Here is a 26395-nt window from a genome sequence, read left to right on the forward strand (position 1 = left end):
GAAACCCTTATACATCAGGACAAAAGACAACATAGACAAAAAAACATATGATGAACTTTCATTTGCCCATGCTGCCCGAGTTAAATTTAATAGCCTCTTAGAAAGACTAATACAATAGATAAGTTTCAGTCTGCCCTCAAAACACACTTACATTCCAAATCATTAAAAGATAAAAAGGAACTCAGTAACTATTTTTTCATTTGCCTTCTTTGTAGCTTTTTTCTTACCAAGCGCACTATAGGGACATGCTTATGTAATGTGTTATGATCTTTACAAGAATATTGTTTCAAGTATTATTGTATCAAGTATTATTATTAGTACGTACAAGGACTGACACCCATACAAAACAAACACCCATACGACTCATCTCCTGTGTGGGACATGTACATGTGTATGTGCATTTGTGGCTGTACAGTGCGTCCCAGAAAAAACGAAAACGAGAATTATAGATGTTCATAATTGACAAATGACACATATTTGTAAAGCTTAGATCCTCCTCTTTCATTTGAAGCAACTCATACGATGCATATTTCACGCATAAGTAATTAAAAACAATTTGAAGAGAGGAAACTAAAAAGTCATGTTTAAAGTGTATCTGAATTTCGAAGAGAAAAATCACAATGCTAGAGAGTTCATATTCTGCCCTTCAATCAGGAAAAATGAGCCAGGAATAACAAAGTTCTGTTGGTTTAAAGTAATGCTTGCATTTCCATAATTTAATTAAACAAATTCGTTTTCACTGGCTGCCTGCAGTAACGGACAAACGGAGTTGACAAAAGACTCAACTCAGTTTTGTTGACGATCAGCCATGCATCAAGTCTTTCGTCTTCTTTGTCTTCTTATTTACCTATTTTGTTCCCTGTAATTTTGATTTTTGCTTTTCTATTGTACAAAACCTGTAATTTGGCTTTCGAGCCGCTATTGATTTTTATTTCACTAAACCATTACTACTACTATGTCTTGTAAGAGACTCACCTCTGGTCAACGCTTTATTACAAATCAAACACACATGAGACTTTTCTCCAGTGTGAATTGTCATATGATCTTAAGAGTAGCATTGCGTGGAAAGCTTTTGCTACAGACGGAACACTAATAGGGTTTTTCTTGAGTGTTGGTTTTCTTATGGAATTTCCTATGTCTCTTGAGATTGCCATGATTGGAAAAGCCTTTGTTACAAATGGAACACTGATTCAGTCCTGAATGGATTTTCATGTGTCTCTTTATATTGATAAATTTCTTGTTGCAAACTGTACACTGATGATACTTTTTAGCTGTGTGGGTTCTCATGTGTGCAGTCAGACCGCTCTCAAAGTGGTAGTCTTTGACACAAAAGGAACATTTATAGGGCCTAACTTCTTTGTGAAGTTTCACGTGCGCAAACAACTCAGATTTACTTGAAAATGACCTGCAACAAACACTACATCTATAAGGCCAATTTCCACAGCCAATTTCCATGTATCTTGGCAGAATGTTGCCTTTTCCTTTGGTATCATAATAACACTTAAGACACTTCAGAGGCTTCTCTTCTACATGAAATTTCATATGATCTCCAAGTTTTTCCTGGCATGAAAATGCGCAGCGACAACCGGCACACCAATAAAGCTTCACACCTGTTTCTTCTAATGTTTCAGAAGAACTTAATGAATATTCTGTTTTACAGACAGAACATAGAAATGGTCCTTTGTCTGCTAGGCATCCTTGGGGTTCGTACTGATTGTTTTGTGTTGTATCATGCTGGGAAGACTGAACAGTGTCTTGACTAGTACCGACACACTTATTTTCATGTTCTCTTTCACTCCCTGAATCTACGCAAAATTTCACGTCTCTAGCAATACCTTCATTCTTGTGATTACAAGTTGCAGGCTCAGTCATATCCTCTGTAGCTGAGCATTTTTCTTGAACATTGGGCACTTGGTACGGTATGGGGCAAGAGCCATACTCACTCTTGAAACTCGCTTTTTCAGATGAATCTGATTGGGTTCCTAACTGAGCTCGCGACAGGATAACTTCTAGATGTCTCTTATCATCATGTGACCTGTCACCTGACATTTCCTGGGTGTTTTTCATACTTCGATTGATGTCCTGCATACTTGAATTCCCACCTATACACAAAAAGCAAGATGCAATATCTAGCTTTCAGTTTAATAAGGAACAGCTTCAAAAGTTCATAAATATAAACGAGATGGTTATATTTGTCTATAAAGCCATTTTCCCAAATCTAACCAAATCATGTTCATGAAAATGTATGATGAAAAAGAAAGAAAAAAGATGCAGAAACCCATAAATCAAATAAAAATAAAATTTAATCAAATGCACCCTAAAATAGAATAGCAATAGAAAAGAGGAAACAAAAAAAGGGTTGGTATGTGCATCACAAACCTCAAAAATATCACAGATTAATGGGGAGCTGAAAAGGACTTTATTTCACACAAAGCTACATGTAAATTTTAGTAGAGGTGTCATAGTCCAACAGTATATCTCACCAGACTATAAAGGATCACATGGCTCGAGTCCCCCCATGGTATGTCATTTGGCAAGACATTCCCACTTTACACCCAGCTGTAGTAGGTGGGTACATGTTGGTAGATGTTAGGAATATTAAATCAATCATATTCTCCAGGGTTATGTGCATATAGAGAATAATGTGATCATTGATGTGGCTAATATTACCACTCGTACTACAAAAGCAAGAAAATATTCCCTAGCATACTTAAAACCGTTGCCTACATGAACTGGGTAGAAGAACCTATTGCCTGCAAGAACTGGTTGGGTGAACCCATTGCCTGCAAGAACTGGGTGGATGAACCCATTGCATTCAGGACCTGGTTGAATTAACCCATTGTCTGCAGGAACTGGATGGATGAACCTATTGCCTACAGGAACTGGGTGGATGAACCTATTGCCTACAGGAACTGGATGGATGAACCTATTGCCTACAGGAACCGGGTGGATGAACCCATTGCCTGCAGGAACTGGGTGAATGAACCCATTGCCTACAGGAACTGGATGGATGAACCTATTGCATACATGAACTGGCTGGATGAACCCATTGCCTACAGGAACTGGGTGGATGAACCTATTGCCTACAGGAACTGGATGGATGAACCTATTGCATACATGAACTGGCTGGATGAACCCATTGCCTGCAGGAACTGGATGGATGAACCTATTGCATTCAGGACCTGGTTGAATTAACCCATTGTCTGCAGGAACTGGATGGATGAACCCATTGCCTACAGGAACTGGGTGGATGAACCTATTGCCTACAGGAACTGGGTGGATGAACCTATTGCCTACAGGAACTGGATGGATGAACCTATTGCCTACATGAACTGGATGGATGAACCTATTGCATACAGGAACTGGATGGATGAACCTATTGCATTCAGGACCTGGATGGATGAACCTATTGCCTACAGGAACTGGTTGGATGAACCTATTGCATTCAGGACCTGGATGGATGAACCTATTGCCTACAGGAACTGGTTAGATGAACCCATTGCCTACAGGAACTGGATGGATGAACCTATTGCCTACAGGAACTGGGTGGATCCTGTATTAAGTCTATGGACATGAGAGAATTCAGTAATCGATTGTCAAGTGTGGGTTTTTATATGCACTTTACGGGTACTCCTTTCCCTAAAGCTCTTGTCACAGACAGAGCACGTTAAAGTTTTTTTCCGGTATGGATCCTTATGTGTTGTTTGAAATCATTTTTTTAACCAAACCTTTTCTCACAAACAGAACACAAATATGGCTTTTCTCCCGTGTGAATTTTCTGATGATCCGTCAGATGACTCCGTTCTGCAAACATTTTGCTACATATTGAACATTCGAAGGGTCTTTCTCCCGTGTGGATTTTTATGTGCCTTGTAAGGTGAGCGGTTTGGGAAAATGTTTTTTTGTTGCAAAATGAACATTCATAAGGCTTCTCTCCTGTATGGGATCTTATGTGTCTGGAGAGCGTATCAACACGACTAAATCTCACATCGCAGTACATACACTGATATCAAGTCTTTCGTCTACTTTGTCATGTTATTTACCTATTTTGTTTCCTATGAATTTTCCGATGTTGCGTGAGATTGCCATGGTTGGAAAAGCCTTGGTTACAAATGGAACACTGAATCAGTCCTGAATGGATTTTCATGTGTCTCTTTATATTGAGAAATCTCTCATTACAAACTGTACACTTATGAGACCTTTTAGCTGTGTGGGTTCTCATGTGTGCAGACAGACCTTTCTTATAGCAATATCCTTTGTCACAAATTTTACATTTATAGGGCAAAACTTCATTGTGCATTCTCGCATGCACACAAAACTTAGATTTAGTTGAAAATGACTTGCTACAAACAGTACATCTATAAGGCCTTTTTCCACAGCCAATTTCCATGTATCTCGGCAAAATGTTCCCTTTTCCTTTGGTATCATAATAACACTTAAGACATTTAAGAGGCTTCACTTCTGCATGAATTTTCATATGATCTCGGAGTTTTTCCTGGCATGAAAATGCGCAGCGACAACCGGCACACCAATAAAGCTTCTCACCTGTTTCTTCTAATATTTCAGAAGTAGTTAATAAATATTCTGTTTTACAGACAGAACATTGCAAAGGTCCTTTGTCTGCTAGACATCCTTGGGGTTCGTACTGCTTGTTTTGTGTTGTATCATGCTGGGAAGACTGAACAGTGTCTTGACTAGTAGCGACACACTTATTTTCATGTTCTCTTTCACTCCCTGTATCTACGCAAAATTTCACGTCTCTAGCTATACCTTCATCCTCGTGATTACCACTTGCAGGCTCAGACATACCCTCTGTAGCTGAGCATTTTTCTTGAACATTGGGCACTTGGTTTGGTATGGGGTTAGAGCCATACTCACTCTTGATACTCGCTTTTTCAGATGAATCTGATTGGGTTCCTAACTCAGCTCGCGACAGGATAACTGCTAGATGTCTCTTATCATCATGTGATCTGTCACCTGACATTTCCTGGGTGTTTCTCATACTTTGATTGATGTCCTGCATACTTGAATTCCCACCTATACACAAAAAAGCAAGATGTAATATCTAGCTTTCAGTTTAATAAGGAACAGCTTCAAAAGTTCATAAATATCTTTAAGATGGTTATATTTTTCTATAAAGCCATTTCCCCCAAATCAAGGGGTATAATAATAATAAAATCGTTGCTCATAAAGCGCTTACCAACGAAGTCCCTTAGCGCTATAACAAACAAAATAGACTGATAAACAATAACAGATTAAACGAAACAAAAAAGTGCAAATAAACCTACAAATTACCATATATATGAAATACACTTTAATGTGAACAGAGTAAGTTAATCATCAAAAGCAATGTTAAAAAAATGTGTCTTAAGACAATTAAGTTTTGAATTGGTTAAAAGTTTGACATTTAATAGTAGTTTGTTCCAAAGTTCAGCAGAAGCTTTGCAAAATAGTGATGACCATAAGACAGAGTTGACACCGAAGTAGACACAAGGTTTAATTGTGAAGATGACCATAGATTGCATGAGGGCTTGTAATGCACCTTAAAATAAAATAGCAATAGAAAAGAGGAAACAAAAAAAGGATAGGCATGTGCATCACAAACCTCAAAAATACCACAGATTAATGTAAACATTGCTGTGGCTAATCTAACCACTCCTCCTACAAAGGCAAGAAAATGCCCCCTCACATACTTAAACCCATTGCCTGCAGGAATCAGGTGGAACCTGCATTAAGCCTATGGGCATAAGAGAATAAGCCAGTTCACGGTTGCAGTCTGAGCATGAGCAGATAAAGGTCATTGCAAAACAAATTATGAAATACACAGAGACAAAATATTGGATACGTGCTCTTGAAAGTTAAGTAATCGTTGTTCATTCATGCACAAGCAGTGCACTCCATGTTACACAGGTGGAAGTATTCTTTGAAAAGGGGAAACAAAGATTATTTATGTACATGTAGCACCTCCATCGCTGTAGGAGTTTGAAAACGTACAAAGTGGGACCTCTTCATGTTTTAAAGATCTGTGGATATTCGGGGTCATTGCAGAGATGTGCTAACCGTGAACTGGTCTATTCAGTTATCAATTGTCAAGTGTGGGTTTTCATATGCACTTTACGGGTACTCCTTTCCCTAAAGCTCTTGTCACAGACAGAGCATGGATAGGGTTTTTCTCCGGTATGGATCCTCATGTGTCGTTTGAAATCATTTTTTTTACCGAACCTTTTCTCACAAACGGAACACAAATATGGCTTTTCTCCTGTGTGAATTTTCTGATGATCTGTCAGATGACCCCGTTCTGCAAAGGTTTTGCTACATATTGGACATTCGAAGGGTCTTTCTCCTGTGTGGATTTTTATGTGCCTTGTAAGGTGAGCGGTTTGGGAAAATGTTTTGTTGCAAAAAGAACACTCGTAAGGCTTCTCTCCTGTATGGGATCTTATGTGTCTGGAGAGCGTATCAACACGACTAAATCTCACATCGCAGTACATACACTGATATGGCTTATCCCCTGTATGGGTTTTCATGTGCACATCCAGACTAGTCCTCCGGGCATATATCTTATCACAAAATTTACACCCATATGGCTTTTCTCCCGTATGAACCGTCATATGCTGCGTGAGATGACTACTTTCATTAAATCCTTTGTCGCAAACTGTACACCGATAAGGCTTTTCACCTGTGTGGATTCTCAAGTGTCTCTTTAGACCATTCCCGTACAGAAATCTCTTGCTGCAAAATGTACACTCATGGGGCTTCTCTCCTCCATGAATTCTCATGTGCCTAGACAAACTAGTCCTGAGGGTAAATCCTTTGCTACAAACACAACAGAGAAATGGTTTTTCTTCAGTTAGGCTGCAGCTAGGATCATTTTGATCGCTTCCTGTTGCACAAAGTTGGGAAGACTGATTGATCATCTCATCATATTCCATCTCGATGTCTTCATTCCTATCTTGATCCATTCCTCCAGGTTTATGATATGACCCGGTAGCATCCAGTGTCTCTCTGTCACCTGCTCGTTTTTCTTGAAAATAAGCCACTTGGCTTGGTATGAGACAAGAGTCATACTCACTTGTGCAACTCCCTCTTTCAGATGAACCAGATTGAGTTCCTAAGTAAGCTTGTAATGGGAAATCCTCCGGAAGATGTCTCCCACCTAAGCACAAAGAGCAAGATGAAATATTTAACTTTGATTTTAAATGGAAGCTTCTCAATTAAGTTACATGTACATGTTTGTGCACAGACAACTGCAACAGGGCACAGGTGTTCATGTGAAGTCAAAAGAGATAAATTTCAATGGTTAAGAGTTAAGTTTCCTGCAATTTCATTTTGGTATGAAATTAACTTTGTTTCCCCCAACATTAGAAACAACAATCATTTTCAGGATATGACACCAGAATTCAAACTGTTGCATGCTATTATTACCACCATCACTATTCACTATTATTATCATTATTATTACTATTATTATGACATTCACTGTCATCACCATCATTCTTTTTCATTGTTGCTTTCATCGTATCACATTTTTTAGTAGGGCAAGGTAAAAAGCATACATGTAGCAACATACATTAATGTATCCCCTTTCATCCCTATGCATAATCACTGATATTGAGATACAGGAATGTAAAGTGCACTCAGATGATTTTGTTTCATCTTTCTTTTAATACCAAGGTGGTCTGAATGGTCGTTGATACAAACCTTGTTTGCTACATGACGGTGATGTTGCCTGCAGAGCGGTCCCTTCATCATCATCATCAGCACCGTCACTATCCACAGGTTCTTCCTTTATAAAGCATGTAAAAGTCTGGTGGTCAGCTTCTTTTGATTGTTGGGCCTCCATCTCCTTAGCATTATCATCCTCCGTCCAACCATCTTCTGAATCTGCTTCCTGCACGGGATCAGTATGAAATCGTCTCTGAATTTCTTCTCCATGCTGACCTTCTTTCAAGTGGTCTTCCTCAACCACAGACTTCTTAGTTCTTTCTAATGACTGTTGCTCTTCCGATACTTCTTGGGCATCATTCTCTGTCCAGTCATCTTCCAAGTCTTCTTCCTTCACGATGTAGGTCTTGTATGATTCCTCTGGTGACTGAGGTTCCTCTTTGATCTCACTCTTGATCACTTCCAAACTGGTCTTCTTGTCTGCCATGATTCTGTGAAAGAGATTAACAATACATTTTTTTTGTTAAACTTTGAGGAAAATCTATAGACTATACTACATTGTATATAGTTAAAGAGTCAGTACATTTAAATTCCCATGGAAATTTACAGTCAACTTCTCATAAGACAGAGTTAATGCTAACTTATTCATACTTGAATAGATTCTTCTTCTTAACAAAGAAACAGGATAATGTCACAGATACAGTCACATTAGGACAGTCACAGACACAGTCACAAAACTCACTTTACATTTATGTATCGTTAATATGACCATTTTCATAAAAGAGTAGATCTTAGCAAAGTCTGCAAGATACAGCTCTAGATCTACACATGCTACACATGCTAAAAAGACGAGTGCCTGTACTTTTTTTCTCCTTTTATTTTTGAAGGGGGGGGGGGGGGGTGAGTCCCAGAAGACCGGTAGAGCTTGAAACAAAGACAAAGGCAAAGAAACTTGTCAAATGGACAACAAATAATGCGAACAAGACTAACATTGTGGATATATGAAAGTCGACAGCATGCAAATATACAAGACAACAGATAAACATGAAGGACTAAATTTCTAAAACAAACATAAAATCTGTCTCCTTTTTGCAAATACACGGTTCAGTGAAATATTAACAGCGATGTGGGCCTTGTACAACTCGCCCCAAACAAACTCACGGTAGGGTCTGGATTTATACTGCAGTTTAGTTTTATGTGCAGCATCTTTAATTTAGAGAATTCAATTAAAGGGGAATTAACCTCTCGACTACGAAGCATTATCATGACATAGAGAGTAATACGTTTCATTTGATAAAAAAAGCATTGCTTAAGGCCAAATAATATTGTCTTGCAAGTACAATGAAGAGACTCTAATTGTATCTACGACGACGTCTGCTCCCCAAGGAAGCTGCCATTTTGTTGTAATTTCCCTTAAAGGCAGGCTTTACTACTTCAGCCAGAAAGGATTAGACCACCCGGCGAGCCAGCGAGGTCACTGTGACAGGTGGCTAACTCGTTAACTCAGCTCTCATTTAACATAAGAAAAAAGAGGATCATGGGGGACCAACAGGCACCGATTGGGGAAGTTTTCTATATACATGTAGAGGGAGCAAGTAGCTACAAATAGGACAGTGTGCCTTTAAAAACCTCTGGGCTGTGACGTATTGCAATACACGTCATATATGCATGGTGCTTGGTTGTAATAATAGTTCCTCGAAAAACCAAGGGGGAAGTTGTTTCATCGGTTTCCACACCAACACTATCGCAATCACATATTCAAGCTATATAGGTAGCGCAGCTCTGAAGGTGGAGAAATTTCCGGACAAAGAAAGACAGGAAAGACGATGTGATCTATAGTGATCATTTTACAGTTAACAGCAGGGAAACGAACGTACGCAATAGCGGTCGAATCCATGCGATACGTCACAGATCGGGCCGTGAATAAAAAACAATGGCAACGTTCAGAAAATTCCCACAGCCACAAAAGACGAAGGATTCTGAAGAAGAGTTACATCCTCCTTTTTGTCAAATGTATGATGTTTTTATATTGTCAGATGTTTTAAATGGCCTACAAACTGAAATTATCATGCAGTTTGAGGTTAATTCCCTTCAAGAAATGGTCATGATGATTTTGATTTGATTTGATTTGATTTATTATTCAAGTTCAATGGTACATAATTGCATGAAGTAAAATGATGCTTTAAAATGAAAACATTAAAAACTTGATAGGATGACGCTACTGCGGTGACATTCTCTCCCCGTTAAGCATTTGTAATTGTTACAACTAACCTTTTCCCCTCCTTTGCCAGAACTGTCCCCGGCCTGTTACACATAGGCATGCCAGTCTTATCAACATTGTAAACTCTTTCTGAGTGTTGGTGAAGCCCTTCTCGATCCATAACGGCACCAAGACGAGCAAAGTACTGTCCCACAACTTCTCTGTACACTCTGCGGGCCCTTGCCTTGGATGACCCTTCAGCCTTTCTGGGTTTGATTCTAGGGTGGCGTTTTAAGAAACCCTCTATCCAAAATCGACCAGCTTTGCACGTATCTTTATTAAAATCATGTTTAATGTTATTTCTCTCAGCAAACTCATACGCTAAACAGCATAAATCGTCTTTAGTCAAGCCTAACCCCCGTGACTCAAATTCAAGGATCATATGTTCTAGTTCAGCCTCTTTCTCAAATCCAAGCATTGGCTTCCTCCCAAAACGAGGTGGCCTAATGGGAAGGGCATCATGTGCATAGCTCAGCTTGACTCTAGCTGCTAAGGTTGACCTTGGGATGTTGAACGTGGTAGCTGCTATTCGAAGGCTCATTCCATTCTTGCAGGCATTGAGAGCACTTTTCAGGACTTCTGGGGTCCATGATCCACGCTCCGTTTTCCGAACGTAGTTACACGGCATCTATGGATGTAAAAAGTACCATTGTAGTGACCAAATGTCATGATTTTTTAACTTTTGCATGTATAATAACGTTTTACGAGTTTTATGCAATGATTTGTTCATGTTTATAACTAGGGAGAATTAATTTCCCTTGTGTGGTATTTTCCAACTCCGCAGTCTGGCTTTTCAGTCATGTTTCAACCGGTTCTGTCTGGTTCGTAAATATATTCTATTATGATGAAGCTAGGGGTTTATTTTCATGGTATCGTATACACATATTTAAAATGACCAATCACGCCACAGTGGTGATTGTGGCTTTGCTTTAATTTTCCATGTCGAATTCAGAGGGATTTTTTTATCGGTACACACAGGTCGTTAAATCAGCGTTTTATTTATAGTGCCGGTCGAATTAACTTTCGTTCAATGAGGACTCATGCAACGACTTTGTCCCCGCGTGGACCTCTCCCATTTGACTTGCTCACAAATTAAACACCTTACATTTTTGCAAAATTTATGTTCGACTCTTTTGCACTTCATTGCGTCGCCTTTTTTTCAACTCGATTCGTGCGGTGAGAATAGAACATTGTTGATGATCTATGGTTTTTCTCACCGACACCCTGCATTTAATTGTTTGGACAACTGTTTATCACCGACTCAGTATCTTTTATCTGTTTTTTTGATCGCCTTCATCTGATGAGTTTTGTTGACGCATTGATTGTCGTCGTCATCACCTCACCATCATATCAACTGTATCATCAACGACATCATTTAGGGTTTGTTTTACCTGTCTCTTCGTGCACGTCTAAGGGAGCCAGTTAAGGCTTGGTGATATCAATATCATATTTTACATTATCACCAAAACCAGTCGCTCAAAGGTTTTTAATTTTTTGAGCCGCTTCTTGATCATTTTGAAGTGCAATTTTGTTAGGGCTTCAATATTACACTATATCACAGACACTGATAAAACGTAGGGCCGTGCATCTCAGATTTAACATTGTTAAACGATGCCTTTAATGCTATGCCAGACGGTTATTTCTGTCTCCTAGAGTCCTCCCTACCTAATTGTTGTAGTTGTACTTTTTCTGTCCTTCTCTCCTGCTTCTTGTTCTGTGTATCTTTTCCTTTTCGCCAGCTTGGAACTCCCTTAAAAACCTTTCTCTTTCCTTTCCTGGGCATATATTTGTTTAATGCTTCAAATACAGTTTCCAACAACAAATTTGATCCAAAATGGGATAAATTGACCTGCAATCTTGAGTCCAGTGAAGGACAAAAAAAATCATAGTACAAAAAAGAGCAACAAAAATTGTACCAGAGATAAAACACCAAAGCTACCATGAGAGACTTGAGAGTTTGAAGCTTCCCTCACTTAGCCACCGCCGAGGAGACACGATTCAGGTGTACAAGTTGATGCAGAACATTGACAGGTTGGACTCTACCCGATTCTTCACACCTGCAATCAATTCAACGACGAGAGGGCATGCTTTCAAACTGACCAAACACAGGTGCAACACCAAACTCAGGCAAGATTCGTTTATAGCCACAGGTTCCTCAACAACTGGAACTCCCTCCCTGAGTCAGTAGTATCTGCAACCTCGGTAAACAGTTTTAAAGCCAGACTTGACAAACACTGGCAATCTTGGATCTATTGCGTGTGATGTACGTATGCCTACATGAAGGCCTACAAGTGCAGATTTTTTTTTGATAAAAACAATATTTGTATCAAAGAGAATTCTCCATCTGTTGGTTATTGAATTTTTAGTTTGTATTACTAAACAATTAAATTGCCACCTTATTGTCTGTTTACGATAGCACTGTCCTTCATAATGAAAAGGCTTCTAATCGAAAGAGACACTGCAAACGTCAATAATTTGATGGGAAATTCATTGATCAGGATTTGATTTTCCCCTGAACAATAGGGTACACCCCTTTCCCACGCCACAGAAGTGTCAAGTTTGTTTATACTGATGCATATTTTTTCATTATAAAGTTTCCATCCAACCTCCTTTAAGAGAGTATATTAATGCTGATTACCGGTAAAACAATTGATATACAAATCCTTGAAATTAACTGTTTTACTACATGTACTTCCGCGGTTTTATAAAAATGAGATGGTTCTGACTTTTGCAAGACTATTTTGAAAGTAAGAAAGAATATTAAAGACAAAAAAGAAATCCAACGCCGGGGAAATACATTGATTTCCTAGATACTTTTAGTTGCTGTCATCCCTTTTCGGAATTGATTGCGAATGTGGAAAAAATGACTCCACCAGGAATCGAACAAGGGTCACTGGCTATTAGAACACCAATGTCTTGACCATTGGACCAAGGAGACGGGCCAGAATATAACAGGAATAAATACATTTACATTCATATTTCAAAATTATAAATGCGAGATATAATTACGGCAACACTTGTACAGTAAAATGAACTCTTTAAGATTGAAGAAATCAAATTAACACTTTACCCGCACAATCGTATGAATATCATGATACAAAGGATAATCGACATGATTGATATTACATGTACATGTACATATTAACTAGGCCTGAGTCGGTACGGTCGATCACACCGGGACCCGACCGTTGCCGTCGGGTCCCGGTTTCGTTTTTTGAGAACCGACGCTCCGAAAAAAATAATGAAATATGTAAGAAATTGCAGTTTTGCACACCACTAAAATCAATCCACCTTAAAACTTAAGTATTTAATTAGCTCATCCTGAATCAATCCGAACTGCTGATATAAATATGGGTTGCAAAGCAGTTCGCCCCATGGGGTTGTTGTTGCCAGCTGCTAGCTAGCTACTGTACTGGCCGGGTCGCGACTTTGCGTTTTACACCCTGGCCTGGACCTTTTCCCAATAAATTTCAAGGAACCGACTGGGAAAAGTCTATCCATGACAAGATATTGTGCGCGCACGTAGCTCTTCTGCAATGCTCAACGTACGTCCTATATGTCCAGTGTCGCGGTACGCGGTACATGTACTTTTGTATCGAGACGTACGAGTGAGAGAAAAACAACGAATAACAACAGAAGGAAATAGAGAAAAACAATAAATAATTAAAGAACAGAGAGGAAACAAAGAATGTCATAAGCAGAAAGAGAAAACAAAAACTAACTTGAAAGAAAGAGAGAAATTAGAGAAGGAATTAATCAAAGTAAGGAAAGAGAGAAACCAAATAATATTATGGTTTTTGTGGTTTAATTCCGCCTTCTTCAGGGTTTCAATTTTTGACGTGTAGCCTACTTTCAAACCATTTGCTGATTCGGACCCCCCCCCCCCCTAACACACGTGTACACATATCGACACATACACAGACTACACTCGACATAATATGTGTAATGGTAATGTAATACATAAACTGTGATTTAAATATTGCACTCGTACCATTTTCTATTATTGTGGGATCACGTCTTTCATTTTTTAAATTCATGTCATTTGTTTCTAAGACCTAATTTCTCTAATTCTCTTGACCCCTCTCCCTTCATATTTGTTTTCTAAGACCTCCCCCCCCCCCTTCATCTCTCTTCATATTTGTTTTCTAAGACCCATTTCTCCCCCGCCCCCCCCCCCCCATCTCTATTCATATTTGTTTTCTAAGACCTCTCTCTCTCGACCCACTCTCTCTCTCGTATGTATTTCTCAGACCCCTCTTTCTTTCTCTCTCATTAACCCCCTCTTCATATTTGTTTCTAAGGCCTCTCTCTCTCTCTTCATATTTGTTTCTAAGACCCCCCCCCCCCTCTCTTTCTCATTTCTTGATATTTGTTTCTAAGACCTCTCTCTCTCTAGCTCTCAATTCATGATATTTGTTTCTAAGACCCCCTCTCTTTCTCACTTCTTGAATTCATATTTGTTTCTAAGACCTCTGTCTCTCTCTCCCTTTCTCTCTTTCTCATTTTAAATTCATGATATTTGTTTATAAGACCTCTCTTTCTCTCTTTTTCCATTCATCACTTTGTCTAGTGTAATGTACAGACACATAACATGATACACCAGTTTTACATGAATTCATTTGCACTTTATTTACTGCTTTACATTCATAAACTTTTTTTTTTCGTGAAGGTAATCTAATCCTTCAATGTCAGAGAAGTAATACAAAAGATACAGGAGTATGTGTATGCATAAATAGTTATATAAAGAAGAAATATGTAGTAAAAGTGAAAGCAAACAATAGTAGAAATTTGAACAGATAATTTGACAGTGTGTTAAGATTTAGATGCAAGAAATGACTATAAGAAATTTTTATTTGAAAATACATGCACATGTAGATAAAAAGAGATCTGAACATAGGCGGATTCATGGGCGCAGAGGCGTGCACCGCACTTTACTTTGTAGATAACGAACTGAATACACATAATAATGGATGATACGTGAAAATAACTGGCGCGCCCGATCGAGGAGCGTAGACTAGACTCATTCAAGCAGTTTCATTGCTATTTACCGGGAAAATGTCCAGGCCAGGGTGTAAAACGCAAAGTCGCGGCCGGGTCGCGAATTTTTTTTCCGTACTCGAGAGGGCAAATACCCCATGTGCGCATGCGCGTGGACTTGTGATTTCTCTGCTACTTCCCATACGAAATGTACATGTATTCGCATGTACTGTGCACGATTCGCGTTCTACGAGTAAACGATGGCATAGTAGTCTTCAAACACAGACTCTGATTTGCCAGTTTGACAAATCAATATGCGTATGTGTCGCGATGTGCTTATTCAAGTCTGTGTAGTTGTATGATTCAGACCCAGTAGTGCATATGGAAATACATTGCAACTTGTATAGAATGGTATAGTAGTCTGCAAGCACAGACGCTAATCTGACAGTTTGACAACATACTAGTAGTGTGCTGAGAAGTACTTTATTCAAGTCGCCAACTTGTATAGAATGGTATAGTAGTCTGCAAGCACAGACGCTAATCTGACAGTTTGACAACATACTAGTAGTGTGCTGAGAAGTACTTTATTCAAGTCTGCGTAGATGTATGATTCAGACCCTACTGGTGCGTGCGTTAGAAATGCATCTCAATGTGTAGAGTGTAGTATAGTAGTCTGCAAGGACATAATAATATATTGTGTATTGATGAGTAGTGATTTTATGCAAGTTTGTGTAGTTTAATGATTCCAGACCCCATGGTCCAATACACGCACCAGTAGGGTCTGAATCATAAAACTACTCAGACTTGAATAACACTATTTTGTCAAACTGTCAGATTAGCGTCTGTGCTTGCAGACTACTATGCCACTCTGCAAGTTGAGATGCCTTTCCAATACACGCACCAGTAGGGTCTGAATCATAAAACTACACATATTTGAATATAAAGCACTACTCAAGACACTATGTTGTCAAACTGTCCGATTAGCGTCTGTGCTTGCAGACTACTATACCATGCTATTCAATTTGGGATGCATTTCTGTAAGCACTAAAATGTCTGAATCATACAACTACTCAGACTTGAATACTAGTACTATTGCTACGCACGATATATGCGTAATTGTTTTGTCAAACTGGCAAATCAGAGTCTGTGTTTGAAGACTACTATGCCATCGTTTACTCGTAGAACGCGAATCGTGCACAGTAGATGCGAATACATGTACATTTCGTATGGGAAGTAGCAGAGAAATCACAAGTCCACGCGCATGCGCACATGGGGTATTTGCCCTCTCGAGTACGGAAAAAAAATTCGCGGCCGGGTCTCTCGGCAGGATTAATAAATCAGGTTGAAAGAAACATTAATGTTTGAATAATAAAACGGCTTTCTAAAAATACTTCTTTACAACATACCGATCGAACAATTTTTAAAAGACAAAATAGATATTTTTTCTTTGATTTTAAACACCGCATGCTTCTTTTAAAAACTGAAAATTACTTGGTAATCACAAGAAGTTTCGATACGGATAGTTGTTGCAAGGCAAGTTCAGACTAGTCTCGGAAAAATGCGCAGTGCACCTCGTTAACTGTAATGCGTGCCCAAACGAAACCAAACAATGACGTGATCGTAACGAGAAAAAAATCATTACAAACTACGAGAGCACAATTGGAAAGACAACTACCTGTACTCAAAATTATCGTAAGAAGATACATAACTTGGAGGAAGAATACAATAGTTGTCCAGGAAAAGCCACAGAAATAGTGATAATCGAGGAGAAACTGGGTACATTTTTATCGCAAGGGCCTGCTGCAAATACTCAAATCCTTTGTTATACTGCTTTTTACCGTAGAGGGCGGTATTTGGTTTCTAGCCTCGTGTTCAATTTAAACACGTGTAGTTCGAGTATTTGCAGGAGGCCCATTCAGATAATGATTGTACCTATAGTAACTCCTTAAATATCACTATTTCTGTGGCTTTTCTTGGACAACTATTGTATTCTTCCTCCAAGTTATGTATCTGCTTACGATAATTTTGAGTAGTTGTCTTTCCAATTGTGCTCTCGTAGTTTGTAATGATTTTTTTCTCGTTACGATCACGTCATTGCTTGGTTTCGTTTGGGCACGCATTATACAGCTAACGAGGTGCAGTGCGCATTTTTCCGAGACTAGTCTGAACTTCCCTTGCAACAGTTATCCGTATCGAAACTTCTTGTGATTACCAAGTAATTTTCAGCTTTTTAAAAAAAAGCATGCAATGTTTAAAATAAGAGATAAATATTTATTTTGTCTTTAAAAAATTATTTGATCGGTATATTGTCAAGAAGAATTTTTTAGAAAGCCGTTTTATTATTCTAACATTCATATTTTTTGACCCGATTTATTCAACCTGCATGAATCAAAATGGCTGCTCGAATGTTGTCTTTCCATTTTTGCCCCAGTTTTTTTACTTTTAGAGGCACGATAATGGCACTAAAAATCGCCAATCATCGATGAAAAAAATGTCAAGTGGAAAAATATACCGATCTGAGGCGAGGTATGCATGTGTTGATTTATTTGATTGATAAAAAGGTCACTTTTAAGGGACATACTGATGATATGCGCTTTTTATAGAGGCAAGTGACAAATCCTGCGAGCTGATTTCGGGACACCGGGTCCCGATCGGTGCAAGGCCGTCGGGACCCGGTTTATGAAAATCCCGACATGACTCAGGCCTAATATTAACATAATATGATCATGATCTAAATATGATATCGTAATGTTATTGCATTCATGTGATATCACCTGACTTAACATTGCACAAAATGATAACAAAATATTTATTATAAGATACGATATCATGTGATGCAAAAATATAATGTTTTATATGAAAAGATATGAATATGAAATAATAACTATTATGATATTATATCATATGAAAAGATACGATGTGATATAGTATTGATGTGACAAAGTATGATTATGATAAAAAACAATATGTTATTACTATGAGAATATACATGTATGACATGGATAGATTATGATATGATGTAGTATAAAATAACATGATATAGATTGTTAATCAAGTAAGCTCAATTGGTAACATTTTAGTTTTTAAAAGTGTAATAAGGTCAAATTCTCACCAGTATTTTTAAATACAAATTTTATAATATCCTGTTATGTTCGTTTTTATATTTTGTGGTATGCCTTTCAGCTTGGGGAAAAAGAAAAGAAAGAAAAAATTAAAAGGGGGGGGGAGATAATGTTGATGATGATGATGATGATGATGATGATGATGATGATAATGATGATGATGATAATGGTGATGGTAGTGACCATAATGAAGATGATAATTTACACCCTTTATATGGCGACATATTTTTAATTAAAGAACATTCAAAGGCACAGGCCCCTCCATTGGAGAGAGTATTTTTCACACTTGCCGAAATAGATATGTTTTGAGGCATTATTTGACATGTTCTAGATTGTAGTCTCACAAAGACAGAAAGGGATTGAGTCCCACAAACGCTGAGGAATGGATTTTTTTTTTATTTATTTATTTCGGTTTAAAAAGACATATAAATATACATGATTCAAAGGTCCAAGGACCAAAACTGTTCATGTTTACAAATTATACAATACGGTTATAAATAAAGTAAATATACAATAGTGAGCCAAACGAAAGGTATGACAAGTACAATACGAAATAAAGATGACAAAAATGATTCAATTCCATCAATACAATACCAAAATAAACTAAGAGAAAGTAGGGTCAGGATCATCAAATTACTAAACTGATATATGGTAATGGTAGCAGATAAACAGACAAAAATAATGTTGAGCAACCAAACAATCAAAGAAAAAAGGGGGGAAAATATTTTGAAGATAGGCAACGATAAAAGCCTTAAAACCTGAATTAACATAATTACGTTTGAGTTGATAAGATAACCACACAGAAATATATAAATTACAAATTGGAATCGACTTTAAGAATTAGTTATACAATGCCATTATTAAAATATAACGTACACCAAATTGTGAATGTGTCAATTAAAAGATTCTGAGGAATAAGGCAAGAGGGAGAGAGAGATAGAGAGAGAGAGAGAGAAAGATGATAGAGATAGAGATAGATAGAGAGAGAGAGAGAGAGAGAGAGAGAGAATCAAGGCTTATTAATTGCACGAACAAGAGAAGGAACAGCAGAATTTTGATATCGGCTAGTCCTGCACCTAGGAATGACCAAACCATGATTATTACGGAGGGGGCGAAAATTGGGCAAGGAGTCTTTAGATGGTGGAAGTAAGTCTCTGTGTCGGGACGTCAGTAACGAGTGGGCAAACTTAGCATCAAGCTCTATTCTTCTTGCTTGAAGGGAGGGCAGATTTAGACTCTCTAGCCTTTCATCATAGGTGAGAGGGGTGAAACCGAGAATGATCTTGGTCACACGTCTCTGAACTCTCTCAACTTTCTCAGACTGTTGACAAGTGATTGAAGAAGACCAGACAGGTGAGGCATACTCTAGAATGGGACGGATATGGGATGCGTAAATGGTAACTAGATCACTACAGGATGCGTTGTATTTCTTCAAGATACACAACATAAACAATCTTCTCGAAGCTTTTTGAACGACGAGATCAATTTGTTGACCCCACTTCATATTACATTGCAAAGTAACTCCTAACAGTGACAGATGTGTGACTTCCTGAAGAACAGAATCGCCGATCTTGATTTCAGGGAAAGGTGGAGGGTTTCGCATGAAGCATATATTTAGGATCTTACATTTTGACGGTTTAGGCGTCATGTGATTTGTGCTGGACCATTGGGTTAGCTGGGAGACCTGATCTTGCAATTGTGATTGCTGAGTATGTTTTCTGAATTCTGCTAGGGTAAGGTCGTCAACATATTTCCATCTATTTGGGGTGAAATCTGCAGCATCATTGATCATGATCAGAAAAAGGATTGGGCCAAGCTTGGTGCCCTGTGGGACACCACATGTTATGGATTGAACTTGAGAGGTAATGCCACCAAGGCGGACAGTTTGGGATCTGTTACTCAGGAAGTCACACACAACGGAAATGATAGATTTACTGACACCCATATTTATCATCTTAGTTACTAAAACGGTATGATCGATAGCATCAAATGCTTTGGCATAGTCAACTGTGCAAATTGATGCAATCGTTCCCGATTTGTCAGTTTCACGCAAAATACAATCAACCAGGCTGAGGAGGTAATATACAGTGGAAGAGCCTCTGACACTGCCAAACTGACGGGGGTCTATGTGATCGGCAATATCACGTCTAATCCACTCCACAAGAAACTCCTCAAAGACACGAGCAAAGACTGGTGTTACAGAGATAGGACGTAACTGATCCAGAGAATTGCATGGGTTTACTTTAGGAATCGGAATGATGTTACCGATTTTCCAATACTCTGGAAACATACCCGATTGTAGACAGGAATTGAAAATGATAGATAATGGTACAGATAATTCGACAGCAAACTCACGAACAAGTCTCAAAGGAATATCATTAGTATGAGATGACTTTGAGATCTTCAGTTTCTTCAATTTATTGTACACTTGGTAAGGTTGGATTTTCGGTGGTGAATCAGCTGGCAAGTACGCCGGAAGAGACTTGCGATCCAGGGGTGGTAGGGAGGAACAGACATTCGCAAAGTGGGAGTTTATCCAGTCAGCCTGCTCGGCGGGTGCCATATGAGATCCAGGTAGCTTATTTGATGTCTTTTTTACACTAGTAATGTTACGGATCTCCTTGTACCATTTCCCAGGTTGTGATTTCTTCAGGTGTGACACCTTTCCAAGGAAGAATTTGCTCTTGGTAGCTTTAATTTCCTGCTCTACTTGCTTTCTGAGTTGGCTATAACGTGGAAGGTTTCCTGATTGATAGGCAGCTTGGCGTTGGTCGATCAGAGAACGAATACGATTGTTCATCCAAGGCTTATCATCTTCTCTCCGTACAAATGTAATCTGAGGGAAGCATCTCTCATAAGCCGTGGTTAGCTCATCTTGAAATGATACCTGCATATCAGCAGCATTTTCAAGATCAAGTAGCCAACTCCAATCTACAGAGGTCAGCCACTGGCCAAAGGACCTGATAGAAGAATCTCTAATGGGGCGGATTGATATCTTCTGTCGCTTCGGTTTGGGAATAGTGGCCTTCGGAGAAACAATGATCGTTCTATGATCACTGTTACGAATCGGATTGATGACTGCTGGTCGGTTGTAATCATCAGCGATATTTGTCAGGACCTTGTTTAAGACGTTGTCGCCTCTCGTAGGTTTGTCAACAATCTGGGAAAAATCGATTTCGGATGCTAGAGAATCGGTATCCATGTCATTGAAATCTCCCAAGATCACAATGCCAGATTCAGGAAATCGAGTGTGAATATAATCCACTGTTTCAACCAGTGAATCGTTAAGATCTTGGTGAAAGGGCGAATTGGGTGGTGCATAAACAGCAGCTACGAACATTGTATGGAGCTTCTGAGAATCCAATCTAATCCATAGGACCTCGAGCTCGGGTGACGTCGCATTATCAAGAATGGTAACATTAAGATCAGATCGGGTGTAGATTGCGACGCCGCCACCTTGACGACCTCTGCGATCACGACGATGAAGCGCAAATCCAGGAATATGGAATTGTTCATCAGGTTTAGAGTCATTCAGCCAGGTTTCACATAGAACTGCAATATCAGTTTGATTAACATTCATTGTAACAATCAAGTCATCTAATTTATTTGATAGTGATCGAAGGTTACTCAACAAAATTGATGGGTATGGAGTTCTCTTTGTAGAACTTGAGATATTATTTGCATTGATATCTGTCTGAATTGTAATAAGATTGTTAGCACAAACGTTCCTTTTATTCAGATTTCGGGCCTTAGGATATCTCGAAACAACGGAGTTAATCGGCCGATGGATGTGACTACCAGCCCTTCTTCCCCGTTTGCGCTTTACGATACCGAGTTCCCTGGCAACACGACGCACATTCTCAACCGGATACGAGACATTGTGACGTAACTTGAACAGTTCGGCGACTGAATAAACGTACCGTTGCGGACAATGAGAATTTGACCGACCAGGGCATGATTTATCCATTGTGTTCGTACCAGAAATTTGCATATGAAAGACAGAACTCGGAAGTGTACAGCCTATAATTCGTTGTGTGTGTAAGTCTATGACCGTCGAGAACAACGATAATGTCAACAACAAACTTGTAAAATGTAGGCATACGATAAAACGAAACACATCCATACCTGGTTACAGTGAGTCCTGAATATACAAATAGAAGCTTGGCGAAGAGCGGCAAAAGTTATATAAATAACAAACAGTAACAAACAGTAAAACAAATGTAATATGTACAGCTCAAAAAATCTACCAGGGCCGCAGCTCAACAGCGCCCTTCTATTTGAATGTAAAACTATTCTATTTGAATGTTGGATGTAAAACACAGTCTCCATATCATCCCTCCATGCATGGTGTGGGTACATGGGGAGTGAGCCCTGAATGAGCGCAACCCAGGGCGAAGGCTTTTTTTTTTTTTTAGTCCCTTGCGTTCGCCTGTGACGGGTAGGGGGGGGGGGGGTGGGAAGAATTAAATTTGTATAACCTTCGGATTTTTCGTCACAGAATGGTCGAGATGTCATGTGCAAGCCCTGTATCGAAGGTTTCAACCACCACCATCCCTGATCCCACCCCTAATCTCGTATGAAGAGTACAGTGGGGTTTTTGTTTCCCATAATTTTTCATTATAACGGTTATAGTTTGGGAACTCTTCTACACATCATAGGCCTCCATTGGCATCCTAATCCCGGGATGTCGGCTTTTCCACCATGACCTGGCCTGTGTCTATAGAACATGACAAGGGAGGGCTGCACTGGTGTACTGATGAGTGGGAGGGGGGGGGGGGGGGGTTTAGGCGTGCCCCCCAAATAAAATTCAAACATAGTTTCTTTCTAATTCGATACCAATGATTTACAAATTTTGCTGAAATGACGTGACTTTCAGGGATATTTTGTTACTGTTCTGTAAATTATACTTTTTTTTTATCTGTTTGCTGGAAAATGACAATTTCCCAAGTTTGCAGTCCGCCAACATTTACTTATTTAGAAGCCTACATGTCAGGGCCCGCGGAACAGGGGGGGGGGGCTGAGGGCCTCGAGCTACCCCCTCACTTTAAAAAAAAGTATGTTTAAAATATTAAAATAGAAAGAAAAGAAGAAAGACAAATTGTGACCTGCCAGTGCCACAAGTGAGGTATCAAAATGTGCCCATCTGACCGCAAATACCTACCTTAAAACCCTGAACTTGCTAGGGCTCCGCCCCATCAGAGGGGCCCTAGGTCAGTCCCCTGGATGCTCATCTGACCATTATTAAATGTCTAAAACCCATGAGCTTCATGAGGCTCAGTCCCCTGGACCCCAACCTAATTAGTGACCTGCTAGTGTGACAAATTAAGGTATCAAAATATGCTCATCTGACCGTAATCAAATGCCTAAAAACCCCTGAGCTTCCGAGGGGTACGCCCCTTGACCCCCCCCCCCCCCCCCCCCCCCTCCATAAGCATAAGCATAACTTATACTAGGGGAATGTTGATATCGGACAAGAGACGTGACTTGAGCTTGCCCCCTTTCCAAAATTGTGCCCGCTTGTAAGTACCAGTACGCACACATAGGAGCATCACTATCCTGGCTGTGTAGTAAAAGCTGTGCTTTTGATTCTCAACATTTCAAACACCACTGTACAAAACAACTGATTTCACTCAAAATCGGTACTTTAGTGACAATTGATGATACCTAAATAGCAGTAAAATACACTTACTGATGTTAAAAAGAATAATTTAAAAATTCAAATTGTAAGTCTAGTGTCAAACTTTGCTTACAGCTGCACCGACATGATTGTGTACAGTCTATGCAATATTGTGTGGTGTGTGTATTTGTGTATGGGTCTAAAAATACCGGCCTCACAGCAAGCATGCAGCTAGAGGTCAAAACGCGTTGGCGTCGACTCTCTATGCTTTGCTGGAGTGCCGGTACGGTGCTTTTAATATGACCTTGTCAGTATTGGCAAGTCGAGTTGAAATAACGTTCTGCGCTATTTTCAAATTTCCAGCCCCCCCCCCCCCCTCACCCTCTATTGGATAATCCTGGATCCGCGCCTGAATGCATATTGACCTTTAGCGCTGCACTACGTGCTAAGAGACAGCAATTGCACATATGAATAGTCAATTATTGCACACAATGTCAATGAAGACAATGTGGCTGATCGGCAAGTTTGACAGTAGACTTATAATTTGAATTTTTTAATTATTCTTTCTGACAGTCAGGGGGGGCACTGTGCCCCCACTTTTTAAATGCCCCTATTAATTAGTCTAAGTGCCCCTTCCACTTTTCAACTCTGATAAGTGCCCCTTTTATTTGGACACGTGCCCCTTGTCCTTTACAAGTTCCCATTTTCATTTGCAATAAGTGTCCGTTTTCCATTCTCATTAGTGCCCTTTTTAATTTGCCCCCTATCAGGTACGAGAAGTGCCTCTTTTCACCTTTGATAAGTGCCCCCTTTGCCTCTGATAATTGCCCTATTCAAATCAGAGAGGTGCCTCTTTTACTTTGACAAGTGCCCCTTTTCTTTTGTAATTTTAACTCGGATAAGCGCACCTTATATTTTCACATGTGTCCCTTTTCCTTTCTAATATAAGTGCCCCTTTTCCAGATGATAAGTGCCCCATTAAAACAGAGCCCCTTCCCCTTCTCATAAGTGCCCCTTCTCTGGTAATGACCCTTTTCAGGTTTCGAGGCATTACTCCTTTTCACTTCAGGGAGGTGCCTCCTTCACCTCCGATAAATAGTCTACCCCTTTAAAACCCGATCGGTGCCCATTTTTCGCCTGATCTGCAAGACTAAAAAGTAGTTCAATTTGAATATTTAAATTTATAATAGGCCTACAACATTTCTATTCCTTAAACATTTTGAACGGCTGATGTGATTGTGAAAGACTAGTCGACGCACCCTTTCGAGAAAAGACCCCCTGCTTATCCCGAAAGGGTGTGTTAAAACGGTAGACCCCTACTCCGTTCTCAACGCACCCTTTCGAGAAAAGCGGGGGGGGGGGGGGGGCTTTTCTCAAATGCGTTGAACTCACCACACCCTTTCGATGTAAACGCTCCAGCAAAGCATAGACCTAGTCAATGCTAATAAATACGTACCTCTACTCTAGCACTGCATACTTGCAGAACTACCAACTAACCAAGTGTCACACATAGGGCATGACGTCACGCATTTCGAGGGTCTGAAAACGCTCTCATGCACGACGCGCGCGAGCGCTACATTAAAAAAACAAGCTAGACTATAGTATTTGCCGGCGTATAGGCCGCAGTATTTTTGGAAGAGAAAATATCAAAAAGTCGGGGTGCGGCCTATGCGCCGAAAGAGTAAAAAAAGTTTTTTTTTTTTTTTTTTTTTTTTTTTTTTTTTAGTTTCGATTTATGGCGCTATGCCTGGCAATGTCTCCCAGCTCAGTAATCAGTGTGTTGACTCACCACTCAGAAACTACAACAACACTAAAATTTGACTGTCATCTTGGTTTGAAAGTAATCTTTCTAATAGATCTCAATATGTAGTTTATAATAATAGTTCCTCAAATTTTTTTTCTATAACAAATGGTGTACCACAAGGTACACCACTGGTACCATAGGTACTTTATTGTTTTTAATTCACATTAATGATCTTACACATTCTTCTAAAAACGACATTGTTACTATTATTTGTGACAAGTTTACAAGCACAAATCAGCGCCTTTAACTGAACCTCGATGTTAAATGAAGGTCCTTCCACGCGTGGGTTTTTGGCAGTAAAACAACAACAACAAAACAAAAAAAACGATTTTTTTTTTTTTTTTTTTTTTTTTTTTTTTTTTTTTTTTTTTTTTTTTTTTTTTTTTTTTTTTTTTTTTTTTTTTTTTTATGTCAAAATCGGGGGTGCGGCCTATGCGGGGGTGCGGCCTTTACGCCGGCAAATACGGTATATAGAAATCTAGATCTAGATTATGATTCATGAAAATGTCACGCATTGCTGATCTTTGAACTTGGCGTCTCTGTACTTGCTGAGAGGCAGATAATACACACATAGGCTACACACTATTGCATCGACTCAGACTGCACAGCTTCCATGGATAGCATTACCTATACAATGCAGCTAGGCCTAGTCTATTCCATTGTGATGTGTACTAGGCCTACTAGATGTGTGCCTGAAACAAGCTAATAAATAAAACGATAATTCCAGCTCATCTCTAGGCCTATAATTTCTACTTAACCCAACATGTTTACTGAAATATCGGTTCCTATATCGATCACCTTTTCATTGATTAATAATCTTACCTTAGCTTATCACAATATCAGATTTTAGATGTTTTTTTTCTGGGAGAATTCTTACTCGGCCCTGGAAGTCGCATAGGCCGAAGCACTGACAGCTTTTCTGGTGAGATGGCGCTATTTCACAACAAGAA

The 26395-nt window shown here is 39.3% G+C and overlaps 1 protein-coding gene across 1 annotated transcript; it reads right to left on the minus strand.

The window, feature by feature from the left end:
- Positions 1–777: 777 nt before the first annotated feature.
- LOC576594 (zinc finger protein 37) lies at positions 778–26376 on the minus strand. The gene is made up of 6 exons (XM_011680709.2): positions 26268–26376; positions 9937–10553; positions 7702–8156; positions 7073–7156; positions 4879–5037; positions 778–2102 (listed from the first exon to the last, which is right to left on the minus strand). The coding sequence occupies exons 2-6, from the start codon at positions 10551–10553 to the stop codon at positions 1090–1092; spliced, it is 2328 nt and encodes a 775-aa protein (XP_011679011.2). The 5' UTR covers positions 26268–26376; the 3' UTR covers positions 778–1089.
- Positions 26377–26395: the final 19 nt, after the last annotated feature.

This window comes from Strongylocentrotus purpuratus, unplaced genomic scaffold (genome assembly GCF_000002235.5).
Source record: "Strongylocentrotus purpuratus isolate Spur 01 unplaced genomic scaffold, Spur_5.0 spur5_scaffold_1, whole genome shotgun sequence".
In the NCBI taxonomy this organism is placed as follows: domain Eukaryota; kingdom Metazoa; phylum Echinodermata; class Echinoidea; order Camarodonta; family Strongylocentrotidae; genus Strongylocentrotus; species Strongylocentrotus purpuratus.